The sequence below is a fragment of the Trichoplusia ni genome, chromosome 10, assembly GCF_003590095.1.
Source record: "Trichoplusia ni isolate ovarian cell line Hi5 chromosome 10, tn1, whole genome shotgun sequence".
NCBI lineage: Eukaryota > Metazoa > Arthropoda > Insecta > Lepidoptera > Noctuidae > Trichoplusia > Trichoplusia ni.
The window spans coordinates 11,219,774-11,241,749 of NC_039487.1; the positions used below are offsets into that span (position 1 = coordinate 11,219,774).

At 34.6% G+C, this 21,976-nt stretch overlaps 1 protein-coding gene across 1 annotated transcript in view; it reads left to right on the top strand.

Annotated features, from left to right (window-relative positions):
* The window catches only part of LOC113498224 (GTP-binding protein REM 1-like), a 135,824-nt gene that overhangs the window by 108,471 nt on the left and 5,377 nt on the right, over window positions 1-21,976 (top strand). The window contains exons 3-4 of the mRNA XM_026878161.1: window positions 19,671-19,756; window positions 20,267-20,456. Of these exons, the coding sequence (XP_026733962.1) occupies window positions 19,671-19,756; window positions 20,267-20,456 (276 nt within the window). The remainder of the gene's footprint in view (window positions 1-19,670; window positions 19,757-20,266; window positions 20,457-21,976) is intronic.

Below are 21,976 nucleotides of genomic sequence, written 5' to 3' on the forward strand. Positions count from 1 at the left end.
ATAATAAAACCAGCTCGTTTCTGCGACACGTTGAAACAAGTTCAACTCTGTAGCAGATAAAGTTACACAATAGTGTCAACTTGGTACTAACTGAGGACTACTGAAACGTCACATTCGCTGAAACAACTAGTGATGAAGCGAGCTTTGCTCCTAAACTAAATAACTTGTACCTTATGAAACAATAATTGAGTGGAACGTATTTTTTACAATCAGTGCTTTGGCAAAATCATTATAATGATTAATTGTATTTTTATTAAATAAAGCAATGGTTTTCTCACGCGTATTTACCAGGATTGCACGACTAGTTTCCGACCCAAAAGGAGTCCTTAATCATGAGCTGACGCGGCGGGATCGCGAGTTTAACGTTCGCGTACGCGAGTGTAATTATTCTCACGATAGTTACCTTAAAATTGCTGTTTTTATTCTATCATTATTAATTCTACTAAATTTAAATCAAATTTACTTACATTTTGCATACAAACATATATGATTTGAAAATCTAATTAAGCTTCTTCTAAAATCGATTGAAAAGAAAACACGTACCAGCAAAAATCTTCATTTAAACACAAACAATAAATTAGTTCTCTCTTCGGAACAACAGAGAAACTTGATGCCATAAAAATGCAATATTTGTGCAGTGAAAACAAAAGGAAATTTTGCTTTAATTTCGAACAGAAGCAGAAAACAATCTAAAACCACGGTACCGTTTATAGACGAGTGTTTTATAAAGCTTCACGCTAAACAAACGAATAAAGGACAGCACTCGTATTCTTGTTGTTTAGTCAGCTACAGGGACGTGACAAAAAAGTCAGAAAAACAATATAAATTTTGTGTAGAAAGTTCAGCATAAGTTTATGAGCGGTTGTCGATGGTGATGTGCCAAAGCAATCTTTCCTAAAGTGGGCGATAATGCACCATCGTGGGCGGTAAAAGCAGAAAAAAAATCAGATACAAATAGCTCACAATTGTGGGTCCCAGCTGTTATTCCTTATGTATCCTATCCTTATCTACCAATCTTTGGCAGTCGTTACAGGTAGTCAGAAGCTTGAAAAGTCTGACAACCAGTCTAACTAATGGGTATCGTGCTCAGGTAACTGGGTTAAGGAGGTCAAATAGGCAGTCGCTTCTTGTAAAACACTGACACTTAGCTGAATCCGGTTAGTCTGGAAACCGAGCCCAACATAGTTGGGAAAAGGCTAGGCTGATTATGGTTCATGAGATACAAAATGGCGACACGGAAAAACATCTGTTTCTTAGTAATAAGGTATCGCTTTAACCTTTGAAATGGTACAAATAATTGTAATACTTCTGTTTTACTTTCATCGGCGAGCTGGCAACATCGGACGTCGGCAGAAATTCACTTAACTTCGCAATTATCTGAGCCGGTTGCTTTTTTGAAACTATTCTGTTATTAATTCTCGGAACGTTTGTTTTCGTCCAACACTGAATCCGTTTAGTCCAATAAATTAAAAAAAGGGAAACGTCTCGTGCTTTTGTAAGTTTTTTGTAACTCCGCTTATTAAGCTTTAAAGTTAATATATTTAAACGAAATTTGCGAACGCAAAATCAGTTGAAAGATTGCTGTCCAAGTATCTCTCGTTATTTATTTGACAACGGCCAACTCACGCGTATTAATCGGGATTTGATGCGTTTGTCTTTTAATACACTAATTGAAAGGCATGTGGAGAAATTATTATATAAAAACACTGCACTACTACAATGAAAGCGTAAGTTAACATTAGAAGTCTATTGTTCCTGTACATTTTTCTTCCAACCTTTGTATGGAACAAGCGTACCGTGCCAACATACCACTCTCAAAATAAAAGCTGGAACACATTTTTGACGATTGCTCTAACTGCTGTCAATTGTTTAGAAATCATGTTAAATAAATGTTTGTAGAAGTAAAAACGCAGAATCATGTTGAAATTTAATTTAACGTTATTCTTGTGCGTGTGACTTGAATGTTTGTCAAACCCTCGCGACACAAGAATTGATTTGCGTAGTGCGAGGGTCGTCATATTATAAAATATATGGGTGCTTTGTACAATTTCCAAAACCCAATTTGCAGATAGTCTGTCTCTTTTTACTACTTTTTATTTACTATCTACATCTTAAAGTTTGATTTTCTATATCACCTTGTTAGTAAGATCGTTATGAAAGCTTTATTCTTTCAGAGTATGCTATTTTATAAATATGTACTGTAATTTATTGCAATTCTTTTGTTTATTATTCTGGGTGATGCAGTTTACATTATTTGGATAAAAATAGATGCTGATGGCCATTTCTAAAACCGATTTTAAAAGAAGTGTAATGTAAAAATCGTTTATCACAGTTTCAAGTGTGGCACAAGATTTATGAATACGCCGAGGACGATGCATGAAAAATTTCGCTATATGAAAACTTTTATAGAATATGTGAGTGGAAATCGGAAAATAGTCTTAACGTTAGTGATATTGTCGTTAAATGTTATTTAATTGTAAACGTAAACGACCTGATAATTTTGTAAGGAAGAGATCTTAAGGAAACCAACTTCAAAGGACTTGGCCGGATTCTGCCCCAGAGTGTACAAGAACCAAAATAAAACCAATAATTATAAAAAAACGAATAAGGAATTTTGAAAATAGCTCAATGTACTGTAGCAGCGGGAGAAAAAAACATACAATAAAAAGATTTTCTTCGTTTGTACTCCACTCAAAAGTACCCTTAATGTTGCCATATGATATTCACAAAGAACAAAGTAGGGAAAGTCCGTCACTATAGACATCGAGCTTAAAATGTAAAATGTTCATAATTAATTATAACTTACATAACACATATATTTTTTTTAAGCTTACTGATTTATTTAAATAAATGAAACCATAAATATTATTAATTAAATAAAACTAAGTTCGCGTACAAAGGAAGATAGTCACTTTTGTGCTGACAACATTGAAGTGATGAATATCGAGCGTCTAATGTCAATGTCAAATCACATTCTCACTTTGTAAACAATAAACTGTCATTGCGCCGGTTTGTTTTTTCGTTTATAATATGTTTTATAATAATAATATGTCGTAGCCCCACGCGAGTGCTCCACTAACTAGTCGTACTGTGTATACTTAAGGAAAATGGCCCTTTTGCAACCGGATCACAATCGGAGAACGTATCAGGAGACATGTTTTATCATCATTACCTCCCGATATGACTGTTCTTTTATCGGAGTGGTTAACATTCGAGGTATGTTGTAGCATCATTAAATCTTTTTTATACCTACAGCATTCATATTATTCAAATACCTATTTACAATTTCAAGACTAATAAAGATACTTATTTTACCTTCACAGTTATCATCTCATATAGCCATGTGCGTGTTATGACAAGATATCAAGATGTCTTGCAACGAACTCCAGGGAAAGACAACTCGGTCATATCAATGTTTGTTGTGGCTGTGGTAAATCAGTTACATGTGCCAAAAGACACGAAATTCTGGAGGGAAGCCCAGGCAGTACTTACATGATGACATGTAAGGAATACGTTTTTAAATATCTACATGTGAATAATTTTTACAGTTTTAATAGTGTAGTCAATCACATTAAATAATTTAAACTTATTTGAAGTTCTAATTCAAAATGTAACAGGCGAGTCAATATAGTTACTATGATGTAATATTTAATGCTGATTAAATATTAATTATTATTAATGAGGAATATTTTTAATTAAGAATCAGTTAGGACAAGTCTTTACTTGCCTTATTTAGATAACTAGTGATTTACTCTGACTCCACATGGATTTTACAAATCTTTGGAACTCTCTGTATTTCTATGCTATAATATGGATGTATTATATACTTTCACCTTCCACATTAATCACTCTATATATTGGTAAAAACTGTATGAATATCTGTTTGATTGACAGAGATGAGATGGGGTATTTTATTTTGTAATATGTGTCTTGGTTTGATGTTGGCAATAAAGTAATAATATTTTTATGTACATACATTTGAGTTTACATATATAGAAAGTCAAGCTATTGATTGTCAAGTGTGAGTGGTATTAGTTTCATCTTTTTTTTTTCAGGTTAGAGCAGCCAACTTTTTATGTCATGGTTGTTACATGAGAGCTAACAGCGAAGTGATCCGAAGAATTATTACTGATTCCAACCGTTTTGACGCCTTAGAAGATCACCAACCTGATCAAAATATCCAAATACCAATTCCTCCACCACCTCCTCCACAACTTCCTTCACCACTTGCTCCACAACTTCATCTTGGCCCAGGTCAAGATGTTTCATCAATTGCCCTACCTAATTATAGATGTTGTGCTAATACATCTAGGTGATGCATATTTAATGGATGTCAGCAAAGTGCAGGTTATTTAGTGCCTGCCTTAATTAAATCAGCCTTGCTGTTTTATAATAAGCTTTATGCGGATTCTAATGAATGGGAGTTATTATTGGAGAACTCAAGTTTATCAAATACTTTCGCAGCACTTGAAATTGAAGGAAATCATCCTCTTCTATTAAGAGGACGTATTAAATCGAGACATACGTCCAGGCGTGAATATTACACGTATTTTTTATATGACGAGCTTCCCTCATTTGAAGACCAACTTAGAAATGGTATCTTAAGTTATCGGTGTAATTGTGTATCTAGCAACCGGACTGTTGGATGTTGTGCTCACATTTTGGCAATTCTTTGGTACTTGGTATGGACGAGATACCAAGAAGCTGTCTTTTCACCACCCGCGTTTTATAATGTTTTATTAATATTAAATGTTTCAACAATTTAATTTCTTTTATTTGCTGTCTAATCCAAAATGTTATCAGTAGAATAATATTGTGTAATATTGTTCTAACTTCCAATCAATTAGATTTACTCAAATTGGAAAATAATGCTGCTTTCAGTGTTCAAGTGATTGTATTATGAATATTAAATGTCTAGATTAAATATTTATATACCAGGAACATAAAAGTGCTTTAACCATAGTTTAACTTTCAACCTAACCTTACTTAACTTTCAACCTTCATAACTCTCGTCAGCGACTGCTGAGCAAAATAAATCTTTTTTATTCTTGTTTCTGACGATGTTTACTATTAATTGACGTAGATTTTATTCGTGTACATGCTGGGGCACAGGTTCATACAATTTCCGGCCATGTCCTTTTTCAAGGGATTCAGAACGCGGAAAGAAAGATAAAAACAGAAAGACTTTTATATAAAAACAGGCCTTATCATGAAAAAAAAGTCTTCAAATAAAAATGCGACAATATTATTTTTTACGAAATTTTTGAAGACCGTTACTTATTCGTCTCAATGCACAGAAACGTAAGGTATTTCAATATGGCAATACTATACCACACTATTCCTAATAAATAAAATGAAATAATACGTTACCCTATCTGAAAACCAGTATAGAAACTCTTGTTGCTAGCCCAACGTGACAATAATCTAATAGATCTCCTTTTTAATAAAGTTGTATTACACAAACATGGGTCTCTTTTGGCCATCCCAGCAGTGGTCAATTCAAACTCTCAGCCGTCTCATAACTTCGTTCCCGAGGGATACGCCTGGAAAATCAGGATATTATCGATGCTTGGGTATTATTCTCTATGGATTTATAAGTTAAGAAATGACCAATAGCTATTTTAATAACTTGACCGACTGATTAATTTAAACCTCAAAGGGGCACCCGCATTTTATCCATTCCTCGTTGAATAGCGTGATGTGCCTACAGTCTACCGAGATGAATTTTTGCATAAACACACACAGAGACACTCGCATGCATTTATTAAATATTCTATTGCAGCTATAACAACAAATACATAATAAAGATCATCATTTTCCTTATTAAAATATCTAGGTTAGACTTTGTAAGAACTATCATGTAGGTGTTTAAAAACCCATTCAAAACTTAAAAATCGTACCAAAATGTTTTCAGGATAGCGGTTTCTTAGGTTTAGGCGAATGTTAGACATTGAAAACTACATTTAAAATCCGTAAAAGTAGTTTTATTTCAATGTTTTCAGGAAAAAAGCTCATAACTAAAAAAAAATCCGTAACGATTTTCAGTAGATACCTAGCCGACGATCAAACAAAAATATTTTATACGAATCAACCCAAAACAAATCGTGAAATGAATAATTGAAAAGCTATTTAATAAAAACAGACAAATAAAAAAGGAAAGACAACATTTGATTACAATCTACGTCCTTACGAGGGGCAGGGAGAAAGATAGCAGTTCTCAGGTACAGACCACCACACAAGTAACTTTGACCTTAATAACAGCTCCTATTCTCTCCGCAGTAAGGTATATTTTTGTTATAAATTGATTTTCTTGTGTGGTCTATCCTTCTAGGAGTCATAAATTATGAAATGGATAAGGGACGGCCACTCACCGTTGTAAAGATGGCATTTATTATGCGTTCCTCTTTTGTTTTGGCTTTTCTACCATTTTATTAGGCTGTAGTTATTCAGTCTGGATATTTGCAGTTTTTTTTTTTGTACTATTGGCTTTCGAAGTACTGAAAGTCATTGCTCATTTCAACTCACTTTTAGCGAGTGGTACAGGTTACCAGATCACAATTCCAAAGTTTTTGGTAGGTTTACATTACAACACGTAGTCGAAAATCAATTTTAGATTCGTTTGCATCAGACTGTTTTTGGTTATGTTCGAACGGACCGCGGTCCATTCGTTTTGGGCCGTTCATACTAAAGAGCCCAATTTAATCGTACGGAGGTTACGAATTGAGTTATTTTAATAATAAAAATACGATTATTCATAGAAAAATACACAAGACATATCTAATAGACAATACACAAATAATATGTAAATACATTTTTGTACAGACACTTTATTTTGACAAGACATTTGCCCCATTCGATATTAGCGCTTGTGAAAATACCATTTGTCTAGACAGCCGGATAATTGAATACCAGAATAACAAAGGTATTAATTAATCGCTCCCACAATACTATGGACATACCAGCGCCCCTTCGTTTATCAACCAATTGAGGTATAGCCATAGAATATAGAAAAATAGAGGGAACAGGCATTCAGTTAACACGCCTGAAATGAGGACAAGCCATTCAACCTTAGCAGCATATTAAAAAAAAATGAGTTAAGAACTAACTACAATGCACGATTTTCTACCACTTGAAAAACAACTATTTAAAAACTGATTTTGAAGAAAATTGTTAGGTGTTGGTAGGCCCCCGTACTATGATCCAGCTTTCTTTACCTTCGTGGTACGGGAGATATCTGTATCCTCCTCCACTTCCCTTACCATGTATGTGTGTATCTGTGTTGGGACCTCACGTCGTACTTGGATGGAGGGATTAGACTGCTTCAGTTATTGATGCTATGCGACACAATATGCTTGAAAGTTTTCCAAGAAGATTATAAATTGGAGAAATTTCCTCCGAAGCGGAAATCCAGGAGAAAGAATGGAGTGCAGGTTTCCAAAGGTTTAGAATTTAACTAAACGCCAGGTTGTGTTGCAAGAAACTGTAATCTTAGAGTCACATTTATTAAGTAGGTACTAGCGATCGACCGCGGCTCCACCCGCGCGGGAAATCGCTGTAAAGATCCTTCTTCTATGTTGATAAAACGACCCCTTTTTCCTTCTAATCCCTCCAAGAACACGTATACAAAGTTTCAGGATGATCGGTAAAATATTTTCCCGTGACAGCGTAACAAACAAACTTACATTCACATTTATAATATTAGTAGGAATTTGGGACTAACTTAACCCACTGCTGGACATAGGTCCTAGTTACCCTTCAACACCCGGTCTTACACCTTCAAGTCAAGTTCAAGCCAACTTTTTATCTCATCTCAACAAACACTTCAACTTGAACCAATACTTAACTTAATTCAGAAGTCCAAACATTTATCCTTATCATTAAAGAACTTCATCGAAGACAAATAATTAGTTCACTAAACTTTTGTAATTCGGGTATTGTTTACAATTCGAAACACTTAAACTCAAGTTAGTCAACACGAACATATTTTCATTGCCTCATTTTCGTACAAAGTTATCTAAAGCAATTTAATTACGATACAATGAACGAGAACAATTAAACAGCAGTCATTTAATTCTTAACAAATTTACTAAAGCTACAAGAAGATGAGAGCCTTTTGCCACATGGCGGGTGTGGGAAAGAGACTTTTCTCTCTACTATATGCCTTGTCACGCTTCCACAACGACAATTAGTTTTTTTTCCATAAGTTAAGTTAAAGAATTCCAAACAACGGGAGCCAGGGATAGACGGCACCGTATGAAGGATTGCAACGCATTGTCATACACCGACACAAAAACATGGATGACGTAGCACGGCGGTACAGGTTTAGACAGTAAAAGTCTGACATGACTGACCATTTAATCCCCCGAGAGACTGGAAATCGTCATGAACACCCCATGACGATTTCCCAGCCTTACCAAAAAAGGGATAGACGGCGCTACCTGAACGCTTACCACGTGGGCTGGTTCCATGTGGCCCAGGATAGATGCTTGGAAGGTTGAAGTGAAGACCTTTACTGAGCAATGGGACACAGTGGGCAAAAAAGTAAAAGGCGGCTTTACATAGGAGATTAAAATAAAATTTGAGTTGGAGATTATATAAGAACAGCGTTAAAACAAACGTTAAATACTGATTAATTATGGCATGAAAAAGCGTTGCGGCTCAGTACAGGAAAAACGGCATGAAATTCGTGCCTTATCTCGAATCTGTGCACTGTTTCAAGACTCAATCATTAATGCTCAGACCTTTGCAAAATAAAAAAAAAACGGGCAAGTGCGAGTCGGACTTGGAACACTGATGGTTACGTAAAGGATAACAAATTTCGTAAATAGAAATAAATCACCCATCAAATCTGTGACCGTATCAGCTGTTGCTTAATCTCACTTTTATATTTAACTGTCTAGCTGGTAACATGTCAAAAAATACAGCCTCGTGTTAGACGGACATACAGAATAAACTTATCAATAGGATTTCGTTTTCCCCCTGGATTGCGGAACCCTAAAGAAACTTCCCTCTAAGCCGCATTGTAACTCTAGTATGTTTACTTAACGTAAATATCTCAACAATATTAATAGGAACAAGTACAGTTGAGGACAAAACAAGAAAGTTGTGTCGAAACAATTACTTGGAACAAAGTGTAGAATCTGTGAACCGGATAATTGTACCGCTGAAAGTTTTCTCTCGAAACAGTTTTAATTAAAAACCAAGACAAAGAAACGAAAATTGGATGAAATTATTTGCGTCAACGATTTTGTTTATTGAATTAGATGCTTTAATCATTTATTTTTAGAGTTCCGTACACAAAAGTTAATAAAGGAAGATTTTTACTAAGGCATCGTTGTCTGTCCATCTGTCTATCATGATACGTGATAGCGAGACAGTTGAAATGTTAACTTAACGGCTAAAATTTGTTGGGAGAAAAAAAATTGCAAGGATGTTTTTAAATTTTGCGCTATTTGTACCCTTGGTGTCGGGCTGACTCGCACTTCACCGATTTTTTGGTTGATATAGCTGAAATGCCGAAATGAGAAAAGGAAATTAAAAAGATATAAAAGAGGCAGGAACAAGAGCATCTTCTTCATAAGTCTTGAATAACCCACATCTCTATACTCCTAACTCTCCTATTCTGATTCTAATCTGACCATCCATCCTATTATCTTATTGGCATATCGGAATTTACCACTAATTGGTATTGTAATATCGTAATATTAATTAATTGTATCTTCACCTGCAAAAACATACATTTCAATTACATCTGTAGTCTAAATAAAGTCAACATCATGTCTGAAAAATAAAACGCGAAAAGTGAATTCAAAATCTAGTCAGCTTATAATAAATATTCATCATTTATAAAGCAAAATACACGTGGTCCTCAAACTAGCTTATTCAAATATTCTGCTTGTTACTCGCATATAAAACTACGAAATATTTCGAGCTCTTCATATTTATAATTAACATATTTTAGCAGCATACGAGTTGCCTTTATTCATGTTATAAATCTGTTTGCTGTGTATCTGTTGAAATATTTTTTAGAAATAAATAACAGCTTCCGTGTTTTGGAAGTTTATGGCTTCGGAAGGAATCATCTATAGTTTGAAACCGAATATGAGAATTCTATATTACCGATAAAAAGGCACTATATTGGGATAAGGGGGTAGAGATCAGGTAATTAACCTAATTATTGATAGTACGTTGTTACTGCTTCTGTCTAATTATTGTTACTACGTTCAATGAATTTTAATAATTGAATGTAAAACATTTAGTTCCTGTTTGTGTTCACCAAGTTTTGAGCGATGTGTTTACTTACTTCTCGGTCACGTGACTTAACATCGTGAAATAGGGCTCAATCTGAATGCTTTAATATATTAGAGGTAACACATAATGTTTGGTCACGGAATGTATGAGGAGAGTATTATCCATACTATTAGTCCTTGCAATCAATTGGAACAATCAATCTCTGACGCAACTCCAAAGGAGAATAGAATGTTACCAACACCCGCCCATTTCCTAGCCACGCATTCTCGTGCCGTTGACAGCGGAAAATTCAATCAACTACTCGTACCAGCAGACGTACGACCCACATTGACGCTTCATTAAGTTTTTGTTCCCACTAGATAAAGGTAGGCTCGCGATAACATTAGTTTATAACAAGGGTTAAATCAAATTAGCCTGAGAAGTAACCCTGAATTCTAAAAATCGTTTCCAGTTGGAGTCGGGGCAATTTGTAACTACAAATGTTGTAAAATTGGTTTTAGGGATAGATTAGCTTTTTAGTGAAAACTGTACTGGATTGGGAGTTTTGAGAGTCATTAGAAGGTATACCGAATGCATATAGTAAATGTAGATATTTCCCGTATTTGAACATTAATCGATTGCAAAAGCAAAAAAGAAGTCTGAATTTCTTTTTTTCGCTTTTATACTTTTTTTTGGTTTCACTTAATACAAAATTTATTAACAAGTCCAATGCGCAATGGTACGAAGTTAATCCAGTGAGTTTTCAGCTGTCAAAACTACTTCAAACATATCCGGTTCTAAACTAATAGTAGTTGTAGGCAATCACAGAGGAAGCCGCTCCAATAACAGCGAATCACGTCACTCGCCGCGTCTGCAGTCAAATGTAGCCATTGTGGGCCCGAACGTGACAGGGCTCTGATTGAATGTTCACGGCTCACAGATGATGGGGAAAGGGTTCAAAGTCGATCTGAAATAGTGCTACAGGTAAAACGTTTATTGGAACAAACATAAAAGTAGGTTCAAAAAGCGTTGACTGCAAGTCGGATTTGTGTCACAGAGGTTCAGGACAATAAGGATAATAAAAATGCCTGTCAGTTTTGTGAGCGTGCTGATCGCTGATTAACATTAATTTATAATTGAAGTTAGCCACTATAAAAATATATCATGTCTGCAAAAATTGTTCTGTGTAGCTATCAGGGTGCGAGGAATAAAGCCTAATGAAAGACAGTGGCAGACAAATGAAGAGACGCGTGCTGAACTCCAAAAAGTCCTTTAGATTAACTTACTGACAATCGATTTTTTATTTAATAAAGGCTTGTCAAATATTTTAAAGCATAATAGTATGTTTTCATTTTTTTCAGCCTCGAATAACCCAACAGCTAGGCATATTTGATATGAATACAAATAAGTATACTGACATATAAGTCTCTTATTCAACCCTCTATCTCCATAAGGTCTATTTTCGCTAAACTGGTTTCAATGGTAGCAGTCTCAATGTAGGGCAATCAGGGGAAGCTGGCGCGGCCGATAATGGCCGATATTGGCCGTCGCCCGCAACTGACAACGATTGACGGGCAAATGAGAGCTTATTGTGAACCACCGAGCTTCGAACCGGGATTACACATTCCCAATAAATGTCGCCTACTGTGAAATATTTTCGGAACTATTTTGCAGAAATAACGATAAAGTGAATTTGTGGATTGAACTTTATGAGTGATAGTAGAATATTCATATGGAAATGAAATTGAAATTGAAAAATTAGTTAATAATGTAACCAAGAATGCATTCATTGATTGAAAACTTCCTTTTAAGTGAAATGAACTCGAGTTAGAAAAAAATCGTAATGCAGTGGTTCATAATTTTTTTTTTATTAAGAATGCAAGTCCTTTTTCACCTTAAATTTCACTAACTGGTAAGGAATCGGACCACGGCTTAAACTAGTTCATCTTTAAGTAAAGGAAATTTCAAGCGATTTAATTTAAGCTAACCAACAAATAGATAAAGGTATATTTGTCATCAATCATCAATTTAGTATTAATATTTTAGTAACAACAGAAATACATCATCTGTGAAAATATCAACTGTCTATCTATCACAGTTCAAGAGATACTTGAGAGCTTAGTGACAGACGGAAAGACAGCGGTGCCACAATAACAGTGTTCTTTAGGTACCTATTGGTACCCAAAAACCATTTTAAATAATAAAATTTTCATAATTCTAGAACTCTCTATACTCCAAAAACCGATACTAAAATCAATTCCGACATCGAACAAATTGTATCACAGCATCCACAAGACATTATTCAAAATGGTGTATCAAACAAAATTTGAATATTAACTCCACATCCCGTATATTTGTAACGGGATCGTTAAGGATATCAATTTTCGCGTCATCCCCAAAATTTGTCGTTTCATATGAACGGATATTACTCGCGTGAATTCTGTAGGTAACGTGGATATTCGATGTCTCCGGATCGCTTTCAATATGGGTTGGTAAAGCTGAACTGTTTAAAACTGGTTGAGTATTTCTGAATGGAGCTACTTTTGGAATTTGTTTGTAATGTTTTAATAAAGGTAGTCATATGACCAGCAGGGATTTATATGATGAAATTTCTTAAAGAAGTTTTCATTTCATCTATAATACGTCCATGCTTATCAGGATTGAAACTGAAAGCTTTTTGTTATATCAAAAATAGATAAGGTAAATTTTAATTTTAATTATCTACTTTAAATCTACAACTCCTTGATTTCTACCTAAACGATCTTTATTTTTTTGTCCCACGTTTTTACACAATTACGGTAAAGACAATACATTTGAAGTAATGAATATTATAATCTTAGTATTTGCTTAACCGAGCATTTACATAAGTTTTAGATATTTTATTCCAGTAAAAATAACATTGAAAACACGAAAGGACATTTTGTAAAAATGGATCCTAGCTAGATCAATATATCGTTTCGAAACGCTGTTGTCTGCTAAATTTCATGAAGGTCGTTGGAATTCTTTCCAGGATTATTCAAATACATATGTAAGATTGTTCGTTTCAATATATAAGATTCCTTTCCAAGCCTGTAGATATATGATTCTAGAAATTCCCCTTTTTTAAAACCTTACTAGAAAAATACAATATTAACCAAATCCAATTTATCAAGAGTCGTGAAGCACAAAATCAAAAGCCAACGAAATTACCTGCTGACATAAAGAACAAACAAACCGAAACCATAATTCCATATAAGTTTACAAACTTGTATGTGGAAACCAATTACGTTAAGAACAATGGCAGCGTTAATACCTCGATACCACAAGTTTACAATGGTGTGGAGAGGATTAATTCAGATGCAGTTTGGATTAATTAACATGTAGTAAATATATCGATTGATGGAAGACATGATGTGGTTGCTATGGTAACGAGACTGGTAAAATACATGTTAGGGAATAACGAACTGGGCCACAATTCTGGGCCCCAATTCTGCTATTTACAATGGCCGACGAATTAATAAAATGGGCTCAAAGCGACACTTTTCGCATTTTTTCCTACACTAAAAGTAAAAACTTAGTATGGGACTATACACTCAAGGTCAATACAATTAACTTTCAATTATTGTACTGGCAAAATGCTTTAGAGATCAGGAATAATTTCAAATTTAATCCAATTGCCATTCATTCATCAGCCATTGCAAAATAGCAGAATCGGGGCCCAGATATTTGGATAAACACTTTCGTAGATAGATGTCAGTTTTGCAAAGATAGCAATTGATGTTCTTATTGTAGGACCAAAAGTATTTAATCTTATCACTTTCACATACTTGAACAAATTTGACAGTAGAAATTACCTTAAAATAAGCTTGTTAAAATTAGATATTAAAGTTCTTTTTTTCATTTGTAAAAGTTCTGAAGATGGGCAAAATCCTTCCGTTTGTATGAATCTAAGCGTGTATTGCGCGAACATTTAAAGAGAAGTTTAACACGTTCAGTGCCACCGACTCTCCCGGAGAGTCCACGTAAATTTTATTCCAGTGCCGTAGACTCGCCTGGCGAGTTCAATGAGTTTGCTGTTTTTTTCCGAAATGCATGTGTATTTTTGGCTTAAAATAATACTGAAGACCAAATATACCCTAATCTAAAGAATTACGTGGTGGGCCGGGTGTTTAGACCCAGTTTATAATCGAAAGAAAATAAACTATTCTGCAATGCCTTGAACTCGCTAGGCGAGTTCACTGACATAGATTCTCAAACTTTTATTAATGAAACATATATAATTATGGTAGATACTTTTATTTTAATTTTACCAAAAGTCACATTCACTTGCAAAACAACGGCGGATTGTGTTCTACATCTTGTAGGGCTCGAATTTCGTGTTATTATATAGGAAAAGGAATGGACTACTGGAATACTTCCTTCATATTCAATTCATGTATGTCTGTATGTAATTTGTTTGTATTATATTGTGACAGCGTGCTGCTGGGGAGTTTGTTGCGCCGTTTCTTCATCACAGCTAAAGCACTTAGGAAGCGGTGAAGGGTGGGCGATAGCGCGGGTGCTGTCTTATGTTCTTAATAAATTTCGAACGTATTCAAAACGTAATTTTACTTAAAACATTACTATAACATAACACATTGAATAATCATAACATATTTAAACGTTCTTCGAAACTCCACAATAAACATTTTAAAACTTCACTGTTTTTTAAACTATATTTAAAAACAACCTGTTTTTAAAACAATATTAAATATTCAAAATATAACCTAAACAATTACCACTATTTATAAGATTGACAGCCACAGAATAAATTACGAAACAAACTTACCTTTTTTTTTATCGGCAGTGTTTCTTGCCATTTTTATATGTTAAATTAAACCGTATATTAGTTAAACACTTTTTAATTGCGTTAAACAGGCAACGTAGACTGTCACGGCCACAAAAATAACAAAACATTGTTTTTACCCTAACCCAATGCCACTGAACTCGCGTGGCGAGTCGATGCAATTCATGTTGCAGTGCCGGCGACTCGCCTAGCGAGTCCAACGTAAAATGTAGGCGGCATCTGAGTAAACATCGTGAAAATCGTAGTGGTAATGAAAGTGTTAACGCTAGATAATGCCGGAGAATACAGTAGACAAAACAAAAATTAGAAAAAATAATTGTGAACTTTAAATCGCAATTACAACCAAAATATTGAGCCATTGAGTCTTAAATCTCTAAGAATACCACGAATCAATTGAAACTCGCAACAATGGAAAAATAATGTTCGTTTAGTGCCAAAACTTTCCGATTTGTCACACATTTAGTGCGGCAGAATAAATACCAAATTAATTGCAAAAATGGACTCTACTGCATTGACATAAGGGTTCCAAATAGGTCAAGGTTACGGTAATGAATAGTCTGATGTAGTAATTAGAATGGCAGGCCAGTTTCAGATGTGAGCAAACACGGAAAGACTTTCTGGCATCATTTCACTATTAATTACATTATATCTACTTTTGTCATGACTAAAACTCTTTTTGAGGAGATGACAACTGATGAACGATACTTTGACTTGCCAGCTTGTAGAGATCATCTTTCGTTTTATTAAATGATGTAACGGTTTACTCACGCGTATTTATCGGGGTAGCCCGACTAGTTTCGGACCCAACCGGAGTCCTTAATCATCGATTCGAGTTCGACTCGCGATCCCGCCGCGTCTGCTCATGATTTCTATCAGGTTTCTATAAGGGGACGTTGATGCTTTTGACTTAGTAAAAAATAACGGTACTATTGCAAATGCAATAGCATTTTAAGTAGTTCGGATGAAACACATAAAAAAATTTCAATGAATATTATATTACACACAAAGTCTAAAGTTTAAATAGGAGTAACAACTGGGAATAAGAAAAAAAAAATTAAAATCTTTTTGATCGTTATATACCTACACAATTAACAAATATCAGCCATGCCATCCGTTGTACAAACTCACAGTCAAAACTTACTGATTAAAGATTGGGACAAGGACTAGTAACGTAACAACTAAACAATTTTTTACAAAGAAGTGACGTCACACCTTGGTTCAAGTCCCTGTAATTTGATCAATTTACATTTGCAAGGAAAAAATACGTAAGTATCTAATATAAATAATTAAACTACCTATCAGGATTTGAATAAATAATTGTAATCATCCCATTAAACTCCTGCAATTGAAAATTCTCACCACCGTCAATCAAATTCAAATCACTTCTATTCACAGTTAATTTATTTCCATATCTATTAAAACTACTGAATCCCATCGTCCTCAATTGAATCAAAGCTGAATCTCACGAGACACGTACTGACGTCACGACCTCCGTCAATTACTCCCGGTGCCTTAGAATTATCCACTATTCATGTTAAGTTGGGCGTCTAAACTAGCGGTAACTAGCGCTTGTTAAACTTGTAATAACTTATGTAAATCAAAAGTTAGATGCGAATTTTGATGGAGGGATTTGATATTATTTTTATCAAGTTTATGGGATTTCTAGACATATTTACAGCAGTGATACAGTAATTTTGTAACATTTTCAGGCAGGATGCTTTAGGATATTATTAACCACTGAAATTTACTGAAGGAACAACATGTTCAGCTCTCCTTCAAAACCTTCCTTTCCCTGTACTTCTTAAAACATGTTTAATTCCATTATTTTTTGTTTTTTATTGTTGATAACTTTTTTTGTCAAATACCCAATTAAATGATAAATTATTGAAATTAAAATTTTATTGTTCACATTAGATATATAGTGCGATGTTAATTAAAATGTTGATCCATTTCTACTAAAAAGCATCACTGCATTATTTATCCCATCTCTTCAATTATTCCTGTAAATCTCGTCACTAGTATTACGTCACGGATGACGTCACACCACGTCGCATCCCTAATTTAGTACGTTTGACATCGATGATTAATTGTAGTTCGACAAATTGACAATGTTAATGATGGTCATGAATCAAAGTCTTTGGATTCGAGTGATGAATTGTTTATTATGTCAATTTGGGGCGGGTGTTGTTTTGATTGCTGTGGTTATGAACGGTTGTTTTATGTAAAAGTATTGGTTTTAATTGGTATACTTAATTATGCCACGGTTGGATTTTTGCAAGTCAATGTCAGTCAGCAATCTGAAATTTTCAGGGTAGCTTCAAATCCGAATACAATGCAATAAAATTTGATAAAATTTTAATGGAATTACATTTAAAGACGTGGGTTTTAATTTTTTTGTCATTTTTTTTTTAAATTATCATGAGTGTTTTTTTCCGGGGTGGAAAACTAATAACTTCAACCCACTCCTGTATCTACTTACTAGGATTCTTTATTTAAATCGCACTGAAATAAGAAATCCATATCCAATGTTTTTTTGGAAATCTGTCGGATGGACTATTTACATTTGTTGTGTCAAAATGAATAGTCAATTTTAAAAATTAGAACAACACTACCAGTTTTCTTATTTTAAAATGTAGCCTTACCGGAGCAATACAACATGCTTTTCATCTCGGTTTTATTTTACAACAAGGTATAAAATTTTCACTTCAACGAATTGCTTATAAAACCAGTCTTAAAATAGAAACCTCATTTTTATTCGTATAAAAACAAAATACACTTCAACGGTCTTTCTATATAAAATGCTTTCCCGAAACAAAGACCTACACATATATCTCAATCAATAGAACAGAGGTTTTACTGCCAAGGGATCTACCACCACATCAAAAAATTAAATTATCGTAGATGAGGGAGAGAGATGCCGTTCTACGATGTATGCGCTATCACGCTCTCACAAATGTAACAGTATAACTTCAGTATACCGTGGTAAGCAGCCGCAACGCTCTCTTGGGTGCAATGACAGCTTACACTTCAGTTTATGATCCTTGGATAACTTTAGAGATTTGTTTTTATATGAAGTACCCTGAATATTTTGCACTTAAGGCAGTAATTGGTCTTTTAGGAGTAACTTGATTATTTATTTGTTTTAATGTATGGTTTATTTAAATCTATATCTATACTAATATATAAAGCTGAAGAGTTTGTTTGTTTGTTTGTTTGAACGCGCTAATCCCAGGAACTACTGGTCCAAATTGAAAACATATTTTTGTGTTGAATAGACCATTCATCGAGGAAGGCTTTAGGCTATAAACCATCACGCTGCGACTAATAGGAGCTAAGATACAATGGAAAATGTGAAAAAAACCGGGCAGGTACACCTAAATCATAACTTATATCTTCTACCCACGGGGACGAAGTCGCGGGCAACAGCTAGTATTTAATAAACGGCGTAAAAAAAATGATTTCATTATTAGTTTATGGTTTTCTTTTCTCGCGAAGACTCGTGTCGTGTCGAGGTTTCACAGACATAAAAAACTCGTGCACCGGACTTATTAAAAGCATTCGTGGAACATTATATAATAGAAATGTTTGACCTACGCGAGTATCAAAACATAGTCGTGCACAGAGGGCTTGGCGTGCAGTCCTGTATCGTTCGGCCAACCATGCGTTGACATGCGAATTACACATAACACATGGGACACATGCTTTCAAAATCTCGACTAGAGACTGAACAGTTATTGATAAATCCCGTTCCAATTAAAAACCTGAGATGTTACATTTTTAAATCTTCCAAAATGAATACAGCTATCAAAACCAAATCTATATAGGGTCCATTGAAGTCTAGTTTTCTTCAAAAGCAAATCTCATCAAGATGCAATATACAGACCGAATGGTTTTCATTCAATATGCAATTTATGAATAAATTGAGGATTTTCATGGAATATCCAAGTATAAGGTAAAATATGAGATGGATATGATTTTCATAACCCCAGTGTTACGTAGAAAAGTTTCAGATATTTTGTTTAAAATTTTCTCCCTGAAAATTTTAGTTTCGTTCTTATAAGTACAAGTATGTTGTGATTCTTTGTTCAGGAAAATATTCATATGGTTTTTTTAAGACACGGAAAACTTAACTTTACTTTTTTTTCGACCTAAAAGTTTTCATTCATATTCAATAATAAAAAAAACAGTAACGTGAGAGTCGTACTCGCAACACTGCGATTCGGTACAAGTAAGCTAAAGAATAAATTAAAGATTGAGTTTATAAATAAATTTGAGGGGATCATCAGCTTGAGCTACAGACTGCTGACGAACGATAGAATAGACAGCAGACCCTCAACAATATGGTTCCGTTTTACCCTTGAGAAATCCAAAATGATTGAATCACATTTTCCACCAACAAGAAAAAACGATTTGACGTATCGGTTTCATACACTAGTATCTGGCCGATACAATCAGCTTAGAATGTAACTTGTGTAAAGAAAGGCCCATGTATCATCATCATCATCATCATCATCATCATCATCAGTCTATCGCAGTCCACTGCTGGACATAGGCCTCTCCAAGTGCACGGCAAGTATATGTTAAAAATATTCTAAATGAAGCAATGCCTTTTCAGATGCGGACGGATCAGAGCAGAAGGTTTCAATAATGCTTAATGGAGAAGAATCAGAATTGTACTTCGTTAACTGCACTACGACGAAGGTAAACTAGTAATATTACGTACCACAAGAATAAATGTAATCTAAAACAAGACATACTTTTCTTTAATATATGGGCCAAGTTTGGTTTGCTATGAAAAAGATCCAAAAAGCTATGGGACAGATTCAATACCTAAAAAAGAAATCTGTCAAAACTGAAAGCGTAACTTAAAAAAGTATAGGTTACCTAATTCTATATCTAACTCATTTCGATAAGTGACATTTCCAAAAGCATCGCAGCAACCCACTGCTGGGTTTAAAGGACAGAAATGAAATGAATTGAAAAAAATATTCTGTAAATAGGATAGACATCACTTTTACATGTCCTTTTTAAACGAGCTGGAGTAATTTCCTAACTGGCGACCCTGAGCAGAAAAGTCTAAAAAAGCTCAAGAGTCATTTTCAGTCATTCAGCCTTTTTTAAAGTCCAGGCAACGTATTACTCAAAAAACCCAACCACATTCAAAAGCCTTCCCCTAATTGACTTCATATATTCACGATACTTATCCTGCAGGAGGAGATTGAGCGCGCCGAGCCTCCTGACGCGTTCGTGGTCATCTACTCGGTGGTGGACAAAGCCTCCTTCCAGAAGTCGGAGCAGGAGCTGGCGCGGCTGCTGGACTGCGACATGCTGAGGGCGCGCCCGGCGCTGCTCGTGGGGAACAAGATCGACCTGGCCAGGAGTCGAGCGGTCTCCACACAAGGTATTCCTTCGCGTTTAGGAGTTCAGTGAAATTATTATTTATTTTAAATCATACATTTTTTCTTACTATTTTAACTCGCCAAACTTTAGGTTTGAAGGCGAGGATCGCTTTGGGCTAACCATATCTATACTAATATATAAAGCCGAAGGGTTTGTTTGTTTGAACGCGCTAATCTCAGGAACTACTGGTTCGAATTGAAAAGGAATCAAGGAAGGCTAACGGCTATATAACATCCCGCTATGACAAATAGGAGCGAAGATACAATGGAAAATGTGGAAAAAACGGGGAAAATTCTAACCACGTGTACGAAGTCGCGGGCAACAGCTAGTTAACAATAGAATAAAACTAGCATGCACATGTACAATATAGAATTTAATACATGTAGGAGTATAAAGATAGCTCTGATTGCTCACGAACGTTACCAAAACTTGTTTATCTAGCACAAATCTAGTTAGTAAACCTTATTCGATGAATAATGACGTCACACCCTCGATTTCGCGCAAACTATATTATCTTCATTTAATTATTTTGCTCTTGTGAGTACAAGTAGAGCTGATTGTATAGTTAATTAATAATTTAGCAACATGTATCTCAGTTATGATTTTATTGTGCTTTTAGATTAAGATTTTGATTAAAATAAAATGGTTGATCTACTTAGTTGCTAGCACTGACGTATTTTGCTAATATGTCCTTCACACAGTAGGTGCAATTTATCTAAATTAAGTACGTTGATCAGTTTTCTAGATGGTATATAGATAGGGACTATTAGGGACTACATGGTTTAGTCTTAAAGTAATTAAAAAGGAGACATAAATTTGAAAATCATCTATAAATAGTGTTGGTGAAATAAACATGACAAAAAATATGATATACAAATCCCATTATTGTTGATGCTTTAACATTTTTTCGATTTTCATTTATTTCCCAATAGGTTTCTATAACTGTACTCTCGGGTATACCTTTCCGTTTCCTTTTAATCAAAGAAAGATGTTTCTTTGATGGTAAATAAGACTTTAATCGCGTTATCACGATGTGACGTTGAGAATATTGCGATTTTTTGCGTTGTATTTTATTTTTATAGCTGTGTATTCATTATCAGATAAAAATCATAAAATTGGTTTTTTTTTTTCAATTTTCCTCACTTTTTTAGTTATCAGTGTATGGCAAAGGACTCATTGCCATTCTTCCAGTCTGTTAGGTAGTGTAGTATTAAACAAGCAAAAATAATAACTATTTTTTATCCTTTAACAGTACAGACTTACAAACTTTTTTTTCTAATAACTCATGCACGCCGTACTTTATCCTTTTAAGAAATATTTATAACTTTTGAACTGACTGCTGATAAATAATACCTAGATAAAAAGCAAAATACTATATTGTTTCAAACAGATTTTCCGTATTAAATACCTGTTCTCAAATACCTACTGATTGAATATAACAGCGAACAGCCATTTTGAAAATGTAATTTTGCTACCGATTTCTGTTCCTGACTGTACCCAATTTGTGAGTGGTATTATTAG